At 45.6% G+C, this 18,142-nt stretch overlaps 1 protein-coding gene across 4 annotated transcripts in view; it reads left to right on the top strand.

The window, feature by feature from the left end:
• The first annotated feature begins 4,305 nt into the window (after positions 1-4,305).
• The window catches only part of NAA25 (N-alpha-acetyltransferase 25, NatB auxiliary subunit), a 35,912-nt gene continuing 22,075 nt past the window's right edge, over positions 4,306-18,142 (top strand). Inside the window, exons 1-5 of one of the 4 annotated variants that reach the window (XM_083629336.1) lie at positions 4,306-4,648; positions 12,270-12,355; positions 14,739-14,877; positions 15,562-15,680; positions 16,818-16,892. In XM_083629336.1, coding sequence (XP_083485462.1) covers positions 4,588-4,648; positions 12,270-12,355; positions 14,739-14,877; positions 15,562-15,680; positions 16,818-16,892 — 480 coding nt within the window. In that variant the 5' untranslated portion in view covers positions 4,306-4,587. Of the gene's footprint in view, positions 4,649-4,739; positions 4,939-9,972; positions 9,996-12,269; positions 12,356-14,738; positions 14,878-15,561; positions 15,681-16,817; positions 16,893-18,142 lie in introns of those variants that run through there. The other 3 variants (XM_083629337.1, XM_083629339.1, XM_083629338.1) reach the window with 3 other exon arrangements.

The following is an 18,142-nucleotide window of genomic DNA, read 5'->3' as shown; positions in this document are numbered from 1 at the left end:
GCTGACACGTATGTTGGTGCTTTATTGTTTTCCTCTAAACCGCCTTGGTTTTAGAAATGCTTTTAATTTAATAAATAACCATTAGGGATTTCCCTTTGACTCAAGCTGAAGGAAAAAAGCAATAAGCTACAGCAGGAAATTTCAGCTGTAATTTAATACCCAACTGCTGCTGATTAAGCGCCACATGGTAGTAGGACTGTATCCAGCAGTAAACCACAGGTGCTAACAATGCACCCTCAGTTTTAATTCTGTGCAAGATGCAAACTGAGACCCAAGATCCAGTGGTGTAAGAGGAGGGGTTAAACAGCCCCTTAGAAATCCCAGCTCAGACACAAAGCACCCCGGGCCAGCCCCCCACAATACTTAAGGGTGTGCATGCAGTACCATTTACTGAGGCTCTACTGCGTTCCCACCATAGAATCATAGAACTGGAAGGGACCCCGAGGGTCTATTCCAACCCCCTGCAATGCAGGAATCTCAACTAAAGCATCCGAGAGAGATGGCTACCCAACCTCTGCTTAAAAACCTCCAAGGAAGGAAAGTTCAGCATCTCTCGTGGAAGTCTGTTCCAGTCAAACAGCTCTTATGGCCAGAAAGTTATTACAGTACTTACCGTATTTTTCGCCCTATAATTTCGTCCAAAAATGAAGGGGAAATGTGTGTGCGTCCTGTGGGGCGAATGCAGGCTTTCGCTGAAGCCTGGAGAGCGAGAGGGGTCGGTGCGCACCGACCCCTCTCGCTCTCCAGGCTTTGCGGACCTCTCTGCAAGCAGCGGGAGCGCTCTCGCTGCTTGCGGAGAGTTGCCTGCATGCCGAAGCCTGCACGCGCTGAGATCAGCGCGTCCAGGCTTCGCGGACCTCTCCACAAGCAACGGGGGAGCGCTCCCGCTGCTTGCGGAGAGTTGCCTGCATGCCGCAGCCTGCGCGCGCTGAGATCAGCGCGTCCAGGCTTCGTGGACCTCTCAGCAAGCAGCGGGAGCCAGTGCTGGGCTCCCACGGCTTGCAGAGAGCTGCCTGTTTGGGGGCTGGGGTCGGGGGAAGCTCGGGCCTCCCCCGCCCCAGCCCCGCGCCTGGGGGGAAAATAATTATTTCCCCTCTATTTTCCCCCCAAAAAACTAGGTGCGCCTTATGGGACGGTGCGTCCTATAGGGCGAAAAATACGGTATGTTGCTTGCTTCATCTTCCATGTGATAGCCTGTAAAATATTTGAAGATGGCTATCACACCTCCTCTCAGTCTCCTCTTTTCCAGATTAAGCATACCCAATGCCCTCAACCATTCCTCATATGGTCTGCAGACCCTTGATCATATTGGTTGCTCTCCTCTGCACATGTTCCAGCTTGTCAATATCCTTCTTAAATTGAGGTGCCCAGAACTGGACAGAGAACTCCAGGCAGGGTCTGACCTGCCTGGTATAGAGCAGGTGGTGGTATAGAGCAGGACTATTATTTCCATTGATCGGGACACTATACTTCTGTTGTCTTTGAGAAACACCACTGGTGTCTGAAGCCATAACCTGGTGTTTGATGCTAGCCACAACCCACATGTTTCATGTAGTTTCTTGAGAAATACTGCTGATTGATGAGTTTACTGTCCAACCAGATTCCATTCGATTCAAACTCATATGCTGGGGTTAAGCTGAAGTGTGTACATTTGAGACAGCTGTAACACATGCACAGATAATTGTGCATGCGCAGACAGCAGCTTCATTGAATAGAGTTTGGGGAGAAGCTGCAAGTGCAGCAAACCAATCAGGTAATGGGGTGCACAGGAACATGAAACACATCTTGAAACATAGTGGGAGGTTGACAACCACCTCCTCGTTTTTTAAGCTACACTCTTACATCACAGTGCCATTGTAAGGGTCTACATATGCTACCCTGAGATCATTGGCGGGAAGAAAATCTGACTGAAAGGCCAAGAAAGGAAAACATGGCTTGAAACAGTTATCACCACCATAGAAGTGGTGGCGCCATCCCTGTGGAACGCCCTCCCACCAGATGTCAAAGAGAACAACAACTACCAGACTTTTAGAAGACATCTGAAGGCAGCCCTGTTTAGGGAAGCTTTTAATGTTTGATATATTACAGTATATTAATATTTTTCTGGAAGCTGCCCAGAGTGGCTGGGGAAGCCCAGCCAGATGGGCGGGGTATAAATAATAAATTATTATTATTATTATTATTATTATTATAGGAGCCAACTCCCAGGGGCAAAGGAACCTCCATAAAATATTTGAAGGGACTGCCCCCCTCCAGTTGATGGGCATTGCCATTCAAATGGTGTTAACCGCATCTTGTGATTGATTACCTGCCCCCTCCCCCAATATTTTATTCAAGTTGGCACCCCTGACCACCACTATCTTAACAATCCTCACAACCACCCTGAAGAATCCCAGAACAGTAGGGTATGATTATCCTCCTTTAATAGCTGTGAATGAGGGACAACTCCTCCAGGCGTTTGTTTAGCCACAAAGCCCCATAGGTGACCCTGACAATTCACAGGGCTGTTGTAAGGATAAAAGTGTGGGGGGGATACACACATCCCCTTGGGTTTCCCAGCTGAAGGAGGTTGGTGAGTAGAATCTGATAGATAAACCAACCAGCATTTGAAACTCCCATTGTTCTAGGCAATCGTTTTGTGATAAGGAATTTCATTAGTTTCTGAGCTCTGGGCGCAGTGCTGGGCCTAAGATTTCAGATTAAAACTGCAGAGTGGAAGGAAAGGAGGACCTTTATTTTGCCTCCCTACTTCCAGCTACTCTCTGAAGATTGGAGAAGGGACCCTCTTAAGAATACAGTGGTACCTCTGGTTACGTACTTAATTTGTTCTGGAGGTGCATTCTTAACCTGAAACTGTTCTTAACCCGAAGCACCACTTTATCTAATGAGGCCTCCTGCTGCGACTGCTGCACAATTTCTGTTCTCATCCTGAAGCAAAGTTCTTAACCCGAGGTCCTATTTCTGGGTTAGTGGAGTCTGTAACCTGAAGCGTATGCAACCTGAAGCGTATGTAACCCGAGGTACCACTGTATTGTGGGGGGCGGGGAGGGGAAGCACAGCTTTGGTTTTTTGCAGTCTTCAGAGGAGGACTAGACCATGTGAAAAGTGAACATAAGGTTTCAGCTGCATTTCATTCATTTTCAGCTTTGTATTCTTGTTACAAAAGAAAAGTGTGCCTAGGCACTCCATTGCAGCGCCCATAGCCTAGGTTTAAGGTGCCATTTAGCTCCTAGCTTTCCTATCTCAAGTTTCTAACACGGAAACCAACACAGAATGCTCGCCGCCTGGGTCAACAGCACCAAATAACTTTCTGCCATTGCCGCAACAACCGCGCCTGGTGAGCTGTTCCTTCGTCAAGGGATGGCAGGGAAGGCTAAGGGGGGCTGCTGCTGCCTTCTCTTTGCCTGCCTCACACCTGGGTTCAAAACCACTCTCAGCTCCCTGAGAGGCCTACCTCCTGTGCCGGATTTACGTATAAGCTAAACAAGCCAAAAAAAATTAAAGGGGAAAAAACTGGATGTACATTTCCAAAATGTAAGATAAAAAACAAAATAAAACCTACATACAGCAACAGTGTTTTGTGTTGTGTAGGCTCCTTTGATGTAAGTAATGGGCCCCGCCTGCTAGCCTGCTCCCTAAAATATCACTGGTTTGCTCATTTCTATATACAGTACAGTGGTAACTTGGTTCTCAAACTTAATCCGTTCTGGAAGTCTGTTCCAAAACCAAAGTGTTCCAAAACCAAGGTGTGCTTTCCTATAGAAAGTTATTGCCAAATGCCAATGTGTTTGCATTATTAAGTTTGTTATGAATAAGAAAATCATTTTAAGTTAGAGCTTAATAATTATTTCAGTATTAATATACTTCTTAATTGTATTTCAGTTCAACAATTACGTTGATAAAATACATATTTTGTTATGTGCAAATGGCTTTCGATAACTATTAGGTCCATAAATTACCATATAGCATGTTTCAGTGTATCTGAAGAAGTGTGCATGCACACGAAAGCTCATACCAAGAACTAACTTAGTTGGTCTTTAAGGTGCTACTGGAAGGGAAAAAAAAATTTTGTTTTGAATATAGCATATATTCAACACACACAAAACAGCAACCATTTGTGTTGACAAAGGACAGCTGGACATAATGAAGGGCCCCATTACCTTCAGTAGCTTAGGGCCTCATCAACCTAAACCCGGCCCTGCCTACCTCGCCCGGCTGCTTGCGAGGCGCCAGGCGGATCCTCCCCCCTCAATACAGCCCACCTCACAGGGTCGTTGTGAGGAGAGTTGCCCCTAAACGAGGCCCTTCAAGGCAACCACCATGCCAATGACGCGGCTCGCTGAGGGGAGCTCGCTTACCCGCCTCACAGGCTGAGGCGGCAGCGCCTCAAGGCCCACGAGGGAGGCCGGCGGGGGAGCGAGGACGCCCGCTAAGCGCCGCCTCCTCGCCGGTCTTGGCCCCCTCGGAGCGCCTCGCCTCAGCCTCAGCCCGGCCCCTTTCCCCCACACGGGCCCGCCCAGGCCGGGCCGGCTGGCTGGCTGTGGCTGTGGCGGCGGCGGCTGCGCGCTGCGGTTCTGCGCTCTCATCATGGCGGCGGCGCGGGGCCATGTGCAGGACCCCAACGACCGGCGCCTCCGGCCCATTTACGGTACCGACGCCGCGGGCGTGGGGGGGGGGGTTCCCCTCCCCCCTCTTCTCCCTCCCCTCCCCTTTCCCTAGCGCGCGCGCGGCCCCGTCCTAAGCGCGGGGCCGCGCGTGCCCTTTCTCCCTCAGCCGAGGCCGCCCCCCCCCGCCAAAAGACGTTCCTACCCTTCGCCGCCCCCTCATCCCGAACCAGCGCCCCCCTCCCCATACTTGACCCTTCCCGCCTTTTTCACCTTCTCCCCTCAGAGCCCCTAGTTTGAGGTGGGGGGGCCGGGAGGAAAAGCGCCTAAACAGGCGGGTGCCTCCCCCTAAAAATGGTTCTTATTGTGGTACGGGGCGGGGGGGGGAAGGTTAAGCAGGGCCCCCCCCAATGTCCATCGTTGTTGTGGTATTGGGGGGTGGGAAGGAACGCCGTCCCCTCGTGTTCACCTCTATTGTGGCATTTCGGGGGCGCGTTCGTCAGGCACCCCCATGTTTGGGCTTCTGTGTGGTATTGTGGGCTCAAGCAGGCACCTCCATGTTTGTCATTGTGGTGGGATTTGGCGGGTGGGTGCCTCGTGTTCATTTTTAGTGTGGCATTTGCAAGCGGGGGGGGGGAGAGGCTGAGCAGAACCCCCCCTCCCCATATTTGTCCCGGTGGATTGTAGCGGAAGGAGCTGCCAAGTTCATTACAAACCCTGTGAGGGAGAAAAGGGAGATTTTGGGGGTCTTACACACGTGGTCAGAAGTTCATCATATCCTGGCCATTCCCTTCTCCAGGAGGAGATGGTGGGTTTGGGACTCCCTATTCTGGACTCAGTGGCGTCGCAGGCTATGGTCTAAAACCATTTCTTAATACAGTATATATCATTAGCAGATAGTCTGGGGCTTCATACATTTATGCTTTTAAAAAGACAGGTGGTGCTGTGGGTGAGCAAGGGGGTTTCAGCACTGCACGAATCCTTATTATAGAACTCATGGAGCCAAGATGGAGAAGCAGGAGCTTATGGACCTGTTTTTTCCTAACAGTAGATTTGCTAGGCTGGACTGAGCAGGGGGCGAGGATTGCATGACGTTCATGCGACCAGTTGCCACAAACTTCATATCCTCCTTAAACCAGAGGAGGGAGATATGAATTGTAAAGTCTTGCCTGCTTGTGTGGCTTACTTAATGTGGCTTGGTGGTGGTGGTAGCAATGGCTTTGTTGTTGCTGTTAATTTAGAGGGGTGTGTGAAGCTGGCATCTTTAATCTCATTGAGTAGTACTGTATGGGTGTAGCAGCTCTCTTTTTGCTTTGTAAAACTTTAGAGCAGGGGTGGCCAACTCCCAAGAGACAGCGATTCACCCCCTTTTTGGGGGTTCAGGTCAAAGTTGTTGAGCTTTTTTTACGCGAGCCTCCTTTAGAGTACAGTGGTACCTCGGGTTAAGTACTTAATCCGTTCCGGAGGTCCGTTCTTAACCTGAAACTGTTCTTAACCTGAAGCACCACTTTAGCTGATGGGGCCTCCTGCTGCTGCCGCGCCGCTGGAGCACGATTTCTGTTCTCATCCTGAAGCAAAGTTCTTAACCCGAGGTAATATTTCTGGGTTAGCGGAGTCTGTAACCTGAAGCGTATGTAACCCGAGGTACCACTGTATTGGACCAGATGACACTTCCAAGCCCCCTCTGTATTGCCTTTGATGTAGTAGTGATAAACAATCTGAAAAAGGGCGTCACTGTCCAACCCTCACCAGGCCCTGCTACAATCCATTAAAGGTTTGATATGTCTGGATTACAAATCCGCAAGAACAATTTCTTGATCAGGATAACTCCACGTCATATTTAAGCAGCACTTCAAATGCAAGCCTCTCTTTTGTTGTGTCTAAAACTTGATCCAGCTTTAACAGGCAGTGACCTTTTTAGGTGCGTCTGAGATGTGCATGACCACACTTATTGCGCCGAACCCAGACGTGACCTGAAAACGTCGCAAAAGGGGGCAGAGCGGGATGTTTGCAGGCTTTTCCCAATGGTGTTTCGAATATACACAATTTAACTTAAACGTGCCTTGGAACGTAACCCCCGCGTAAATTGGGAGTCGCCTGCAATTACTTTCTTGCTGCAGGATATACATATGTTATATTCCTTATGAAATCTATTGCTACTTTTTACACATTTTCACTTATGCTGAATGGAACTTTTACATTATCTGCATCTCTCAGTAAGGCAGGTGGAGAACAGTTGGAAATTAGTCAGGCGCCAGAAATCTCCACATTAGTCTTAGTCCATTGTTAATACCATTTCCATTTCCAGTGTGTGTTCCTCCTCCTTGCACTGAGACAAATGAATAGTTGTAAGAGCAAGATAAAGTCAAGCAATGCAGTTCATATCGTAGAACTGTAGCGTTGGAAGGGATTCCAAGGGTCATTTAGTCCAACTCCCTGGTGAATAGGCATTCTGCTACGGCGACTGCAACCTAGATTCACAGTGCCATTTGGCGCCTAGTTTATATACCCAAGTTTCTAACAGTGTATGGAGAACCTTAACTTTCGTTAGGCAGTGACCACATTAATTTGGTCGCCCCCTACTCCCCCATTGTAAACTTAAAAAGTTGGTTGTCTGGGTAGGATCCTACTGCTTAAGGAAGCTACTTCGTAATACTGTATTCCAATTTTTTTGTTAACTCTGCTGAGTTAAATATGCATTCTGCTTGTCAAAAGCTGACCTCCTTTGTAAATGCTTCAGGATAATATTTTAGTTTCCTGTTAATTATGTTGCTTTGAATGTATACTTTATATTTGACTTCCTTCAGTAATGTTTTATTCTGGATTGTTTTATTTGGTGTTTTAATGTAGGTTGTAAACTGCTTTGAGATAGTTTTCTTAATATACAACAGTATAAAAATGAAATGAATAATAATTTTAAAACATGTGTTGGGTGCGGTTCCTTTTCAACCTGTCTTAGGAATATTGGCTAGGAGCTCAGGTTGCTTTGTTGTACATGGTACTTGGCAAATGCTGGAAAAGGAAGATAAAATGCTGTACTGTACTTGGTTTGAGAGTTTTTTAAATGTTTAGCACTGAAGAAAGTTAAGGCAAAGAAGAAGCAGTTCTTAACTTGCCAATATGAAATGCTAGTCAAGAGTCTTTAGAAAAACTGCTTTGGGGCAGAACCGGTGCAAACTTCATGGTTTAAGATGTGACTATAGAGGGACGCCGGTGGCGTTGTGGGTAAAACCTCAGTGCCTAGGGCTTGCCGATCACATGGTCGGCGGTTCGAATCCCCGCGGCGGGGTGAGCTCCCGTCTTCGGTCCCAGCTCCTGCCCACCTAGCAGTTCGAAAGCACCTCTAAGTGCAAGTAGATAAATAGGTACCACTTTATAGCGGGAAGGTAAACGGCGTTTCCGTGTGCTGCGCTGGTGCTGGCTCGCCAGAGCAGCATCGTCACACTGGCCACGTGACCTGGAAGTGTCTCCGGACAGCGCTGGCCCCCGGCCTCTTAAGTGAGATGGGCGCACAACGCTAGAGTCGGACACGACTGGCCCGTACGGGCAGGGGTACCTTTACCTTTACCTATAGAGACACAAATGTCCATGACATTTCTGCACTTTGAATGAATTCAATGGAATGGTGTGTAGCCAAAAGGTTCTATTAGTATCAGGTCTGAACCTAATTCTGCTTGGTTTTAAAATTGAAGAGCTACCTCTGCCTTTCAAAAGAGAAATTCCTTCCACTTTAGCTTATGCAAATCTGTTTCAAAGATGTGGACTGAAGTTCTGTGTGTTCAGTTCTTTTGAGTGTGTGCATATGCATGAAATTGTGCCTCAGTATAGGATGTGTTTTTGTGTTGGAGCCTTGATCAGTTATGATGGGAAATTAAGTTTGAAAACTAGGTTTGAAAACTAAGAAGGAGAGGTAGTTTTTTATTTCTTAAATGACATATTTTTAGTATCTAGATTTTCCTTAAGTAGTTTCTGGTAATAGTCCTTAAAACAAACAAGTCACGTACAAAAGTATATATTTTGACAAGCAACAATCTGCATTGTATTTGGACCTTATAAAGACCTACTGGGCTTATTAGAAGCACTGATAAGTATTTAATTTATTTGTTATTACATTTAAATCTCACCTTTCCTCCAAGGAGCTCAAGGCAATATACATGGTTCTGCTCCCCACTGTACCCTTACAGCAACCCTGTGAGCAGTATTCAAAATTTGCCAGGTGCTAGGTGCATTTTGTTACTGGTGCTGGTCTGATTGCGACTGCGTGGAGGTTTCTGAGCACCAGGTTGGCGACTGACATCTGCATTGAGACAGGTGACCTATGTGCAGCAAAAGACATGTGTCTTGATCTTCTACACTGCCGCACAAATCATGGACCCCTTGCTGGCAATTGTTGTAAGAGCAAGCTACAGTCAAGCAATGTAGTTGAGATCATAGAATCATAGAATCGTAGTGTTGGAAGGGACTCTGGCTGTCATCTAGTCCAACCCCTGGCAAATAGACATTCCAGTTGTGGTGACAGCTGTGCCATTTGGAGCCTAGCTTATATACCTGAGTTTCTCATGCTGCTTGTTAGGTAGGCTAGGCTAAGAGGCAATGAATGGGCCAAGTAAGCTTAATGTCTGAGTGGGAATTTGAATGCTGGTCTCCTACTTCTTGATCGAACACCCTAACCACTACTCCATACTTGCTCTGTAATACAGTGGTACTTCGGGTTACAGACACTTCAGGTTACAGACACTTCAGGTTACAGACTCTGCTAACCCAGAAATAGTACCTCGGGTTAAGAACTTTGCTTCAGGATGAGAACAGAAATTGTGCTCCAGCAGCGCAGCAGCAGCAGGAGGCCCCATTAGCTAAAGTGGTGCTTCAGGTTAAGAACAGTTTCAGGTTAAGAACGCACCTCCGGAACGAATTAAGTACTTAAACCGAGGTACCACTGTAATAGAATTTGTGTCTCTTATCCGAGTTCCTTAAGGCAGCTTAGAGATAAACAAAACATAGAATATCACAATACAGGGTTTTTTATTGCATAAATTAAATCTCACAGACACCCACCAAGAAAACCCCTTTGAACACAAGTCTGGGCAGAACACAGAACAGCCCCATTCAGAGATGTGGCAGCTGCAGTAAAAATGTTACCTAGCTACTGGCTGAGGAAAAACACGTTAACTATAAAATACTAAAAACCCACCTGTTTAAAAAAAAAAAAAACAGGAAGAAAAGTTTTTACCTTGCGCAGAAGAAATGAGTAGCAAGCTCTTTGGAGACAGCATTCCACAGGTGGGATGGAAGGCACCATCTATAAGGATCCATCTCTTGCTGCCACCCTCAAAATTTTAACAAGAGGAAGCACTTTCAGAATGTCTCTTTGTAGATGACTTCAAGCCCCATGTAAGCTTTCTTCAAGTCCTAGGGTCTCAAGGTGTGCAAGGCTTTGTAGGTTAGAACCAGCGTCCTGAATTGAGCCCAGGAGCCCAGTGACAACCAGTGTAATATCCTGATGACACTAGGGTTACTGTGGACTGGGTAGCCTGGATAGACTGTATATTTTAAGTCACAAGTACAGTAAGTCCCATTAATTTCAACTGGATGAGCTCAAGTTTGTTTACAGTTTTTATTTATAGATCTTTGAAAGTTGGACCATAGTTTTTAGTTATGTACAACCAGGAGTACCTTGAATCAAATTCTGCTTCCATTGTGTAAAGATTTGCATGTCTTAGCTACATGAAACAGCCAGTTTGTAATCAAACATATAGTGATATGTAAATGCTGTTGGTTAGAATAAGATGTTGCCCTCCGACTATGAATTGGACATGTGAACATAGTTGCAAAGATTGCAAAGGCAATTGTCTCTGGGGAAAACTAATGTAAATGTTTGGACATGTTCTTATTTTTTTCACTTTTCAGCAACAGTCAGCTTATTTGATGACAGTTAAGCATCTTTTACATTTGCTGTTTGCCTTTTATCTTAATTGCTTATATGTTGTACAGAAGCTTAATGAAGTTGTAGTATTGTATTCCCCAAGGTCCTCCACCCTTCGGATGAAGTCTAATACTCTGTTCTCAACAATTTGCCATTCTGGTAGCTGAGCTAATTCTGTTAGAACAGAGAGTGTTGGCAACGTTGTAGAGAAACCTGGTGAGGTTGTCTAATCATACTCTTTATGCATCCATTTATATTTCTTGTGAACTGCCACTTTTCCAATTGCTCCATAAAGTTTGTGTTATTAAAAATACACTGGGGCTTCAGTCATTCAGAGATGTCCACATTGTGTAATCTCGGGTAAACCGATGCCGAGCACCACAACTTTAAGCCAGCGCTACCACCACGTCACAGTGCCTATTTTAATGTTTCTGCATAGTGCTCATGCTCTCTATGTGGGCTTGGAGCTAAGAGTAAGAACCAGAAAACAATATAGTATTTGCAACCTGAGCCGCATGCTCCCCTGTTCTTTCAGGCAAGATACAAAGGGGTGCAGGAGGCTGCTATGCTCCTTCTGTGGACCCTCCAGACTAGTCTTTTTCCTGTTGGGTGTCCATCGCCTTCTCCCGTTTCTGTTTACCCGCATGTATGTTTGTGGAGAAAAATTGCCTTAGGTCAATGCTTTCCCTGCTTTTAGAAATGGAGCAGTATTTCAATCATGCTCCTCCTGAATGCTAGCAAAACTGCTCTTAATTATTTGCTTGTTACCATCTTGTTTTGCTCCTCTTTGGGTCACTCCTGAAGTACTCATTTATGAACTTCTATTGAGGGCTATTTTTTTGTACCCAGCCCCTATATATAGTCAGTGGATAGGGAGGAGTTGAGTTCTCCTCAGCCATAGACCTGGGCAAGTCCCTGTCCATCCCAGCTCTGAAAGTTGCAGTTATAGCCTGCTACTGAGTAGTTGTGATGATGAACCAAATAAAGGTGGCAAATCCCATTTGATGTATACATAAGAAATGGCAGTAAGGCTAACACCCCTCTGTGTAATAACCCTTTAAAAAGCTTCTGTAAGGTTCTTCATGAGAATGCCTTGCTGGGACAGATTAAGGTTGATTCAGTTCAGCATTGTGACTTTATAATGATCAGGAAGATGACATGGGAAACGTCAGTAACTGCTGTTCCCTCTTCTCCCCACCACCCCCTGCATCCAGAAGTCAGAGAAATATTGCCATTGACCATAGAGGCTTGCCATCACTATTAATCATTCAAAGAATTATATTCCCATAATTTTTCTATTCCTTTATTTTAAAAACCCAACATAAGCTGGTGGTTGTTGCCATACACTGCTATAATAGCTTTCACAAGTTAATTTTTATGTTGTGTAAAGAGCTAACTTGGGTGCTTTTTTCATCAGCTTTGGAATTGATTGGGTAGATTCTGACATCTAGTGTCATGCAAGAAAGTAAGGGGGTGGGGGCAGATAAGTTATCCGTTCCCTTTTCTGCAGTTATAATCTTAAATACCTCTGTCATATTACTCTTTACTCATCTTTCTTTTTCTTGTTTTCCTCTAAACTAACCTAAACGTGAAGACTCCCCCCTCAGAAAATCAGTCTGCAGTATTTATGTATTTTATTTAGCTCATAAAATTTATACACTGCTTGATTGTAAAAAAAGTGGTTTACAAAAAAAAATTATCACTAAGAATAATGTTTGTGGTTTTCCCCTTTCTTACATTAGATTACCTTGACAATGGCAATAATAAAATGGCAATCCAGCAGGCAGACAAGTTGCTGAAGAAACACAAAGACCTTCACTGTGCTAAGGTAAGCTCAGGGTTTGTTTGTTTTAACATGCTAAAAAGTCAGTGTATTCAGTCTTAAATAAACAAGGCAAGGCTCTTCTCTTTAGCTGTTGCATTGCTAGTATAGGGTGGGGAACTTGAAGCCCTGAGAATTGAAGACAGTCCTCTAGACCTCTCTGTCTCACACATGAGACTCTCCCAGGGCCATATCCCTCATTGGCACTGCTCTGTGCCTTCCTCAGGTTCTTTTGCCTGACTGGAATATGTCCTTGAACTATGATAATGCCTTTTGGTTGTCTGTAGAAAGCTTTGACTTCTGCATGGCTGGAATGTAGTGTGAACGATGCAGAAGTAAGAGTCAAATCCACTGCTCCACCCACTTTTGATCTGGCCCCACCCACTTTTAAATCTGGCACGTGGCTCCTGGAAGGTTGCCCATGTGGGAATGTGACACATAGACTGAAAGGAGGTTCTGATCCCTGGGCTGTTCTGGAAAAGAGGGATGTTTTCTGCCATGTTTACCCTTAGCTATCATGGGACACATGGGGGTGGGAGCATGACTGTGCTTTGACCACCACCAGTGCACAACTACAGTGGTACCTCAGGTTACAGACGCTTCAGGTTACAGACTCCGCTAACCCAGAAATAGTACCTCGGGTTAAGAACTTTGCTTCAGGATGAGAACAGAAATTGTGCGGCGGCAGCAGCGGGAGGCCCCATTAGCTAAAGTGGTACCTCAGGTTAAGAACAGTTTCAGGTTAAGAACGGACCTCCAGAATGAAGTAAGTTCTTAACCCGAGGTACCACTGTACTTCTTCTTTTTCAGCTTAACCCGTGTTACTCTAGCCTTTCTGTTCCACAAACTCACAACAATGAGGTCAACTTTGCTGCCACGTTAGTCAAGCTGTTGAATAGCAACAGAGCAAAAGTTAATGCTTTTTCAACTTTTGCTTCTATCTACATTGACGTGGCTCAGCAAAACAAGGCAATTAGGGTTGGTCAGTTGACCAAGTCAAACATACTTAAATACTGTCACATGGTAGGTATAAGACAAGAGGGGTGAGAAACCTCTGGCTTGCAGGTGACATCTGGCACAGAACAGGTCCCAGTGTTTCCCCCACACACTTGGTGTCTGATATGGGGCATGTGTGGAAATGGCTGGATTGGTGGCCTGGCCAAGTTCCCCTTGGGGAACTTGATCATGCAGCCAATCTCTGCAGAAAGCAGCTTTGCCAGCCGTATGTGCAGCACTGGGGAAGTAGCAAGCATAGGGTTGACAAAGCCCCTAGCGCTGTGGTTCTCGAGTGACTGACAGCCAGCTTGGAAGTGCTGCACAAGGGAATTTTGACAGGTGGGTAATCTGTGGTCTGTGGGGGTGGAGAATGATAAGGCTCTGACCCACTGGGCCAAGAAGGTTTTCCCACCCCTACAATATAGAGAAGTCTGGGGCAGGCATGCCTGGTGGACTGCGTATTAGAATTGGCTGGCAGTAGTGGCTGTACTATGGACAACATGGCTGGGGGGGGGGCTGCTAGGTATTGGGCACTATCTGCCAACTGATGCCCCTCCAAACACCTGGAAGAATAAGATGGTTTTAATTCTCCGGAAGGGAAAACATCAAAGTCTCCACCTTCTAAACTTTCAGAAGGGAATTCCAGGGACACAGCTGAGCAAGTTTTAAGTGCCCCTTGTTAAATGCGGTATCCCCTTCCTACCCAGCTGCCCTTGGGCAGCTTATTAACATGAGGCTTGCTCAGTGTGCTCTTTCTATGAGATCTGCAACGGTAGGTATGTTGTGACCCCAACTTTTTATTACAGAGTTGGCTAGTGATGTGTCTCAAAGTCTGAACTCACTTAGATTTCTAAGTCTTCTATTAAGTTAACCAGATGTCCAGTGAACTAAGGCTGGGGTGGGGAACCTGTGGTCCTCCAGAGGTTGCTGGAACACACCTCCCATCTACTTGACTGTTGGCCATACTGGTTGGGTGCGATGGGAGTTGGAGCCCCAACAACATTTGGAGGGTCACGGGCTCTTCATCCCTGAACTAAGGTTGGCAGGAGGTGCAGAAGAGAACATAAGAAGTTGCATTATATATAATAAGACCATTGGTTCATCTAGCTCAATATTATCTTACACTGACTGGCAGCAGCAGTTCAGCGCTTCCACCAGGCTTTTCCCAAGCCCACCTGGAGACATCAGAGGTTGAATCTCAGGCCACTTGAATTCAGAGCATGTGCTCTGCCCGTGGGCTGCAGCTCCTTCCTTTGGTACGTGCTCCATTGTTACCACCTGCCAAAACAATTCTGCCCCATTCACTGTGCAGCTGTATTCCCCCCCCCCTAGTGCTTTCTTTATATCGCTGCTGGGAAACCCTTTAAAAGTTGCTTCTTTGATCCATGTGCAGGTTTTGAAAGCAATCGGCCTGCAAAGAACCGGGAAGCAAGATGAAGCATTCACTTTAGCACAAGAAGTAGCTGCTCTTGAACCCACGGACGATAATTCGTTACAAGCTCTGACTATCCTATACCGGGAAATGCATCGGCGTGAGTTCTTTGGTTTTCCTTCCTATTTCAGAGAATGCTGTTGCCAGTGTCCTTCTTACAACTAATTGATGGGGAGCGGTGGTGAGGTAGCCAGTTAAGCTGCGTAGTTCTCTAGACATAATGTTTCCCATAGTATTTAATTCTGGGTTGTAGAAAATAGGAGTGATGGGACAGGGTCCAGCTTTGATGGTGGAGCCCTGGCAAGCTCACCTAACAGTAGACACAGCACCAGATTGCTGGGTCTTGCTGCCATTTTAATACTTTTACAATGCTTCAGACGTCGTGTCACTCCAGGAGAAATTGGAGTGCAGCTAAACCAAGCAGCTTAGAGTGCTGGGTCAGTGGTTTTTGTGTTGTAAGAGGGGGCCCAAGGCAGATATTGGGGCCCCAGCAGCTTCCCATGGGAGCAAAGTGCTGACACCAGTGCTAGGGAAAGTATAAAGGTACTCAACACACATTCTGTGACAAAAGGCATGCAGAATGCTTTGTACATGCAAGTCTGGAAAAATCGCAAATGCTTGGCCACAGAGGTCCCAACAAATCTGAAGCCTTATTAAAAAAACAACAACACAACTTTGTGAAGGCTGTTTTGAGTTCTGTACTCTGTACAATCACTTTGGGTTTGGGAGAAGTCTATAGGTCCTAACCAAACACACAACCTGTTTCTTAAAATGTCTCATTTAGCGGAGCTGGTCACAAAACTCTACGAGGCAGCTGTGAAGAAAGTTCCCAGCAGTGAAGAGTATCATTCCCACCTCTTCATGGCCTATGCAAGGGTTGGGGAATACAAGAAGATGCAACAGGTAATTTACCTGAATCGGAGCTAGGTCAATTGAGCTTGAGAGTGAATACACCCCTCAGAGAGGCAACTCAACCTAAAATCAGCCTAAAGATCTGTTGACATTCCATGTGTATATGTAAAGCTATTAGTAATCTGTTATGGATAAAGTTTCGTATATAAGTTGTGTTTACATAGAATTGTAGAGTTGGAAGGGACCACAAGGGTCATCTAGTCCAACCTGCTGCAATGCAGGAATCTTTTGCCCAACATGGGACTCAAACCCTGAGCTTAAAAGTCTCATGCTCTACCAACTGGCCATGTCCTCCACTCATAGAAAACACTTACTCTGAAACCTTTTTTAAAATTTGACGACTTTGGTTTAAAATACTTGTGATTTGAGGTGCCTTTAAGTGCTTTGCATTTGCATTTAACCTGTAATGTTTGAAAAAATGCGTAAAGAGACAGTGTCATTAATGTGACGGACCCATGAAATTAATTTATGGACCTAGTCTAGCAAATTGTTTATCCTGTGAGTAGCACTACTTAAAAGCATTAGCTTGCTATGTGCCTTGCTAACAGATGCATTCATATCAATGTATGCACACTTAACTCAAAGGGTATAATCATCTTGTAATATCAGGCTTTGCAAATGTGCAAAATGCAGGTAAGCAGAGGTCCTGGTTGACTTTAGTGTATCCGCACCTGACTATGAGAGGGAGGGAGGGTGAAGAGAGAAACACCTATATTAAATACGCTGATCTAGTTATGTGTTGAGTGCCATTATCAGCAAAATTGAATCCAGAATTCGTTATTGTGGGGAAGCTGTTGTTCGGGAAACTTGTCCACCGCTACTGATCTTCTCATTAAGGAACTCCTGAAATACTGCCAGTTTACTTGGAACATATTTTGATGGGTTCTGGTTTGTGAAAAGGAACAGTTTCCTGTTGTGGTTAACAGGTTTGAGCAAATGAGTCTTGCATTTAACACAATGGTACAAGAATTCAAAGACAAGTAAAGTAGTCCATGGGTCGTCAAACCGAAACCATTCCTCTCTCAGGTGTTTCTAATAAGAACTTTCGGTGGGTCTCCTTTACCACAGGCTGAAGTATAATGAATCAAGCATTCAGGAATGATTTATTTATACCTCCTTCTTTTTCAGGCTGGAATGGCACTTTATAAGATTGTTCCCAAAAACCCTTACTATTTTTGGTCTGTGATGAGCTTAATTATGCAGGTGGGTACAGTGTCTCAAGGGAGATAACATTTCCTTGGAAATAATCTGCCCTTTTTTCTGTTTTATTTTCTGTGTGAAGATGCTCAGTACGTTTTGAGGGTAGACTCTGTACTGCAAGTGCATCACACATTGCCAGTATACTGTAAGCGTTGTAAAGCAGAGTAGCCAATGTGGTGCACTCCAGATGTTGTTTTACTCCCAACTCCCATAGCCACTGGCCATGCTGACTGAGACTGATGGGAGGCCCCAAAACATCTGGAGGGCACTACATTGGCTACGCTTATCACAGAGCTTGTTTGCAGGTTGGAACTGGAAGTTTGTCATCTTAGATGGGGCATGTTGTGAGATAACAGAGAATTCGAGAAGTCTTAACCAGATGCCCTTCGATACTCCCTCAGGTCATAGATGGATCACTCCTCCACTCCAAGTATGATTGTAGCAACTGAATATAATCTGTTCCCCCAGGGTATGAGAGGGATTGAGATGAGCTCACAGCTCGCCTCTCTCGCTTCAGTCTATAATTGTTCTCCTAAATGAGTTCTGAGGTTGTTACTTGAGATTGACTATTGGTGTAAATCTGGAGTTCAGCCAAGCAATAGCCTATCAAAGGCCATTGGCAGAATCCTTTTGCAGTCTGTCTGAAATCAACAAGAGAACTGGCACACTGCATTACTAGTTCATTTCAACTACCATATTTTTCGCTCTAGAAGACGCACCTGACCATAATTCACACCTAGTTTTAGAGGAGGAGAACAAGAAAAAAATATTCTCTCCCTCTCCGCGCAGCACCTCTTCAGCGAAGCGGCAGGAGAAACGGAGCCCCTTCCATTTCTCCTCCCGCTTCGCTGAAGGGGCGCTGCGCGGAGAGGGAAAGCCTCTCCAGCGATGCAAAGCCAGGAGAGCAAGAGAGATCAATCCCTCTTGCTCTCCTGGCTTCAGCAAAAGCAACGCGAAGCCATGGAGCCTGCATTCACTCCATAAGACGCGCACACCTTTCCCCTTACTTTTTAGGAGGGGAAAAGTGTGTCTTATAGAGCGAAAAATACGGTAACTTAGCAATGCATTTTCTTCATTTTTTGTGTGATGCAATCCCAGAACATAATCAACACTATTTCTTTGTGGGTGAGAGGAGCATGTTTACTGAGCAGAACTTTCAACTAATTTTTCCTAAGTTGGCCAGAATGTTCACTTGTTTATCGGAACATTCACAGCAGCTGAAAACTTTTGACTGGGCCCAAAGTTGAGAGCGC

Source organism: Podarcis filfolensis (genome assembly GCF_964270895.1).
Source record: "Podarcis filfolensis genome assembly, chromosome: 8".
Lineage (NCBI taxonomy): Eukaryota > Metazoa > Chordata > Lepidosauria > Squamata > Lacertidae > Podarcis > Podarcis filfolensis.
Note: the sequence above shows the minus strand (reverse complement) of the source record. Positions and strands in the feature narration are given on the sequence as shown.